This window comes from Marmota marmota, unplaced genomic scaffold, assembly GCF_001458135.2.
Source record: "Marmota marmota marmota unplaced genomic scaffold, marMar, whole genome shotgun sequence".
NCBI classification, from domain to species: domain Eukaryota; kingdom Metazoa; phylum Chordata; class Mammalia; order Rodentia; family Sciuridae; genus Marmota; species Marmota marmota.
Genome location: NW_026000019.1, coordinates 16349149 through 16355380, shown reverse-complemented (window position 1 = coordinate 16355380; position 6232 = coordinate 16349149). Strand labels below are relative to the sequence as shown.

The 6232-nt window shown below is 43.7% G+C and overlaps 1 protein-coding gene across 1 annotated transcript in view; it reads left to right on the top strand.

Annotated features, from left to right (window-relative positions):
• Pappa2 (pappalysin 2) overlaps positions 1 to 6232 on the top strand; it is a 256472-nt gene that overhangs the window by 29871 nt on the left and 220369 nt on the right. The window contains exon 3 of the mRNA XM_015492059.2: positions 3763 to 4834. Within this exon, the coding sequence (XP_015347545.1) occupies positions 3763 to 4834 (1072 nt within the window). The remainder of the gene's footprint in view (positions 1 to 3762; positions 4835 to 6232) is intronic.

Sequence of the window (6232 nt, the reverse complement as noted above, 5' to 3'; positions counted from 1 at the left end):
GCCGCGGGGCGATTTGCTGAATAAGCAGTTACCCTCCGTGCGACAAACCTCTCGCGTTTGAGTCCCCGTAGCCGATCCTCGTGCGATGGAAATCCTTCCTCCAGGTTCCGGAGCACCCCACTATTGCTGGAAATTCCTAACAAGATATCCTTTAGCCGTCCTGACTTGTCATACTCCCACACAGTGAAGCAGCACACGGGGGTAATGCACTCCCCTCGCCGCCATCTTCCCCCTTTTTCAGTAGAGGTTTTCATAATCAGTCTGGAAGAATATATTCCAATTTTAGAAGAGGACTTTTTCCTTGAGGAAAGTTGACTCTATATTTCCAAATGCTGGTAATTAAAAATAGTAGAGAACTGGATACAAATGATTTTTGTGGAGGACACATATGAGTGTATTATTCTTTTAAGATACCCATGGTCTCTAAATGTGATTTCTGGAGCTGGGGGCAGTAATACAATAGAAGAGATATGCTCACTTTATTTACTTTCTTTTTCTTCTAAACTCAGTTTAAATACAAGATAAGGTGTTAAAACAAGTTTAAATTTAATGAACGTTGACATATAACAGAAGGTAGTTGTAAGCAAGAGATGAAAAAATTATTCTTAAAATTTTAAGATGATGTGGTCCGAATGTTTGGCTTCAACACCATCACCATCTTTTAAGTTACATCATTTGATCTGATTTTTCTAATGATGAGCTATCATAGTTCAGTGTGGTGTTGAGTGATTTCATAAATCATATTCATGATCTGTTTGTTCCCTCTGTTCTTCCCAAGAATGTGGCTTTGATGAATAAACAAGTTATAATGTGCTTGCTTCCATCACATGTACATCCAAAGTTATAAAATCGCAATGTTACACAAGCTCAGAGTTGCACCGTGGAGATGGTGCTGGCTTAAATGAAGTTGGTCTGTCAGCCCTCATAGTACTAGACTGAGAAGTCAGAGAAGTCTCCCGAATGTGGTGATTCTGTAACTTCCCTTTTAAACATATTTTGTTTTGTTTCTGTTTAATGAGGTAGAGAAAGCAGGCCTTGGGGTCCTTCTCAGGATATGTGGGGGCTGTGCAGCTGCAGCTGCTGTGACCCTAGCTTGTGGTTAAAGGGTACTGAAAAGCAGGTGTTGGATGGATGCATTTTGTGCCCAGGTATGATTGGTCACTGCTCACAAGTAGATGTCTTATTAAAGTCAAAACCCAGAGTGGAGGCAATATTTACCCTTTTTAAAATCACAGGAAAATCAGATCATCAGAAAAGCAGCCACATCTACTTTAGTCAGAGGGAAAAGGAGACCTCTGGCAGCTTGCATCTGCTTTCCTGTTTAGTCCTGCAGTGCTGGAAATGGCTCAGACTGGCTCACCAGAGCCAATTGTGTGTTTCTCTCTCCAGCCCCATGTCTATGACATCATGTGGTAACTTGAAATTGGCCATTGTGGGAGTAATTTACACCACAGAAATTGGCAAATGTGGCAAATTTGCAACTCAATGGTGAATTTTATAGTTTCCTTTGAGGAAAGTAAGTAGAAATAATTATTTTATTGATAATTAAATAGAAGTTTTTAAGTAAATTAAAGTGCTCAAAATGGTAACTAGATGCCTGGCAGATAATCAAGTCAATTATCTGGTAATTTATATGCCAAATGTAGTAATTTATACCCCAATTCATACACATACCTGTAAATGTAACATATATAAATTGGACTACCCAATTCTTTTCCTAAAAACCAGCATATAGCTGACAAATTAGTACTTCTCTGGTACTTATTTTAAATACTGTAGCACACTCATTCACAAGTCAGCAGACACACATAATTAAGGCTCTGTAGTACTTATAAAAATATATGAACCAAAAAGAAAATATGAATCAGGAAACTAAGTATCCATCTGAGCAGGCTTGCCTTACTTTTTGAAAATCTACCTAACACAAGAATTTTCAAAGCAATATTTTTAAGCTTCTTTAACAAATCTAGTCATAAAAACAGTAAAACCCAAACCCAAACGGGAGCATCTCCATCACATTATACGTAGCTTCTCATCATCAGTTCTACCAAGTATCGTTGTTGTTTGAATCACTGGGTCGGTTAGGAGCTGTCTTTGGAAAAAATAATTTTTATCTTTTAATTCACATGTAATTTACTTTGGGATAAGAACAGATATTCTGTTATTTATAAAAATACAGCTACTGCCATCAGAATGGGAAGCATCCTACTTGTAAATCGAGACCATCCATAGATGAGTAGTATTGGCTTGGACTATATAAAAGATCAAGGATAAATAAAATTCTTGTTCAACAGTCTGGGGAAGAAGGACTCTTGCTACTATTGCTGGGCACATGAATCTAAGGATAGTCGATTTCTCCCATTGTTTATTCATCAGATTAACAAACATTTATTATATATTTCCATGTCAGCGTATATTGCCTTCATTATCTTACAAATTCAAACCCCTGAGACTATAAGAAGAGGCCCCCCAGAAGACAGGGTGGGTTAATCAGCCACTGGTTGCTGGGAGCACTCAAGGTCTCCAGATTGCCTCTGGTTCCCTTGTGCCCATGGCTCTGACACATTGGACCATACTATTGGACCATACTCTCTTCCTGCCAACATAGCAGTGATTGGGTATCCGCAGGTATTCCTGCCTTTGTTCATTCAAATAGACTTAACAGTCCTGTGCCTGCTCTGAGCAAGGTGGTGAGGCAGTGAATGGCAGGGATCTTCATTTATCTGGGAAGTTCAGCTTGTGGTTATAGTGGGTGGGCAGTTTTGGGTATAGAACAGTCATTCTCATAATCAACTCCATGATTTTTTCAGCTGGGACTGATACCATTTTGCTTTATCTGGGAAACATTTGTTCCCTGGGATTGATAACCAAATGCCAAATGTTTTCTTTGATATAAGGAGGCTGGTTCTTAATGGGATAGGGAGAGGGAGCATGGGAGGAGTAGATGAACTCTAGATAGGGCAGAGGGGTTGGAAGGGAAGGGAGGGGGCATGGGGTTATTAATGATGGTGCAATGTGATGATCATTATTATCCAAAGTACAGGTATGAAGACATGAATTGGTGTGAATATACTATGTGTACAACCAGAGATATGAAAAAATTGTGCTTTATATGTATAATAAGAATTATAATGCATTCCACTGTCATATATAAATAAAAAATCCATAAATTTAAAAAAATTATTTTTGCCCATTGAGAGGTACTGCAAGAAATAGCAGGCTAGGAACAATGTTATGTATAGTCTTTGACAGACTCCTTGAGTCACCAACTCCTTATTTTCTCTATGAGAATCATCATTTTAATGTTCAATAGAGAAAAAAAGACTTTTGGAGGGGACAGGAGATTACTGTTGTTTGCAGAATCAGGGACTGTCCACAAGACTTCTGAGGATTTGGAAAGGAGTTAGGATCAGTAAGGGAAGGCCAGGACTCAGAGTCCAGACACATGAAGAGTGTTCCTGATGAAGTGCTAAAGGATGGTTGTCATTTGCATTGGATACCCATTTTTCAGCTTCCATTTGGTTATTTTAAAATACCAGAATGGGCCAAACTGGGTGGATTCTCAAATCAGATTCCTTCTGATAATGGAAGCTGGCAGATGGTCTAATTTGGGATATGGACCAGCACTCCACGTGGGGAAACTGTATCACTCACTTTTTTTCCATTAAAACTCTATATTCTGGCCATTTACATGGGTTTTCTTCTCCTTTTCTCCATCTCCCTTTGTATCTGGTATGTCTCCCTTTGATTCTTCTTTCCCAGGCGTGTTTGATAACTGCACCCACACAGTCAATGATAAGGGATGGGCCCTGGGGATCCGCACAGGGAAGGACAAGGGAAGGCGAGACGCTCGCTTCTTCTTCTCCCTCCGCACTGATCGTGTGAAGAAAGCCACCATGGTGACTGGCCACAGCCGCTACCAACCAGGTACATGGACACATGTGGCAGCCACTTATGACGGACAGCGCATGGCCCTGTATGTGGATGGCACCCGGGTGGCTAGTAGTCTAGACCAGTCTGGACCCCTGAACAGCCCCTTCATGGCTTCTTGCCGCTCCCTGCTCCTGGGGGGAGACAGCTCTGATGACGGGCACTATTTCCGTGGACACCTGGGCACTCTGGTCTTCTGGGCAACTGCCCTGGCACAAAGTCGCCTACAACACAGTCCACAGCATCCCAGTGGCGTGGAGGAGTTGACCACCCTAATCCTGACGGCCAGTTTTGATCCTCTGAAGGAACAGTGGGTCCCCTTTAGGGATGAGAAATATCCCCGCCTGGAGGTTCTCCAGGGCCACCAGCCAGAGCCTGAGCTCATGTCACCGTTGCAGCCCCCACTCTGTGGGCAAACTGTGTGTGACAATGTGGAACTGATCTCCCAGTACAACAGATACTGGCCCCTTCGGGGAGAGAAGGTGATCCGCTATCAGGTGGTGAACATCTGTGATGATGAAGGTGGGCATCCCATTGTGAGCGAGGAGCAGATCCGCAGGCAGCATGAGGCGCTGACTGAGGCCTTCAGTCGCTACAACATCAGCTGGCAGCTGAGCATCCACCAGGTCCACAACTCCACCCTGCACCACCGGGCTGTGCTTGTGAACTGTGAGCCCAGCAAGATTGGCAACGACCATTGTGACCCTGAGTGTGAGCACCCGCTCACCGGCTATGATGGAGGTGACTGCCGCCTACAGGGCCGCTGCTATTCCTGGAACCGCAGGGACGGGCTCTGTCACGTGGAATGCAACAACATGCTGAACGACTTTGATGATGGGGACTGCTGTGACCCCGAGGTGACTGACGTTCGCAAGACCTGCTTCGACCCCGACTCACCCCACAGGTAAGGAAGTGGGCTTGGGTGTCCTCTGTATGGTGGGCGTTTCCAACATTGTTCTGCCCTTTGGCTTCACACTTTTTTTTTTTTTTTTGGTACTGGGGATTAAACCCAGGGGCACTTTACCACTGAGCCATGTCCCAGCATTTTTCTTTTTCTTTTTTGAGACAGGGTATGGATAAGTTGTTTAGGGTCTCACTAAGCCACTCTTTCATACTTTATTGTGCTTTTAGGAAGGACTAGGTGTCATGTTAGGCAATTAGTGCCACAGAAGACAAGGGACAGTCTTCACAGAACTCAGGATCTGTGGAGCAGACAACTGTGTAGCATGTACCTGAGGCACAGGGGAGTGGAAGGACTCGCTCTACCTGACCAGGCCAGGATCTCAAGGAGAACAAACACGGCAGGTCATGATAGCAACCAGTCAATGCACTCCCTTAGGCGGTTCTTCCTGTGGTCACAGGGTCTTACCAAAGTCAGACAAATCCACGGAAACATCTCACAACTGCTTGGTCTTTGGTGAAGTTTGAGCAGTTCAGTGCATTCATGGGCACAAGCGTACTTTACACCTGGCCTCAGGTTCCCAAAGTCTTCTACTGTTCCCTGGTAATTTCCATTTGCCATGTGGCATCTACAGGGATCTTTTGTAGAGGGAAAATCAGATCCTGTAATTCCCCTTCTGACTTTTTCCTCACTGCACTTAATACCTAAATCCTCCTCTGGCTCACAGATCCTGCTGCGATCGGGCCCTTTCTACATGGCCAGCTTCTTCCTCTCTATCACTTTCTTTGCCCACATGGCACAGCCTTGCTGGCTGTTCTGTTCTGTTCTGTTTAATAGATGAATCTTCTTCCCACCCCCAAGGCTTTACCTTGACTATTCTTTTTGGAATTCTCTTTTCCTTGATCTTCCCTTGATGGGTTCTCTCTCATCATTCTAATATCTACCTGATCTACCTTCTACCTCCTGGGGTAGCCTTTCCCAACCCCCCAGTCTAAAGCAGCTATCCAATCATTTTTTTTGTGGGGGGGTTACCAGGGATTGAACTCAGGGGCACTTGATCACTGAGCCACAATCCCAGTCCTATTTTGTATTTTACTTAGAGACAGGTCCTCACTGAGTTGCTTATCATCTAATTTTAACCACCTGCCCAACACCACTTCAGATGTTTTTTCTATGCAATCATGTGTTTTTCTGTCTTTCCCGTTTGGATTGCTGATTCCATGAGAACAGGGGCCTTGTCTGTATTGTCTCTATGTTCCCAGTGCCTTGAACAGCCACCAATGTGGAATTATTTGTCTCATGTTTATTTTGATGAATGAATGCATCAGATGTATCTTCTGTTCTGAGACAGAAATAGATAAAAAGCTTCTCATTTGGTGTCTGATCCAGAGGCGGGGGGGG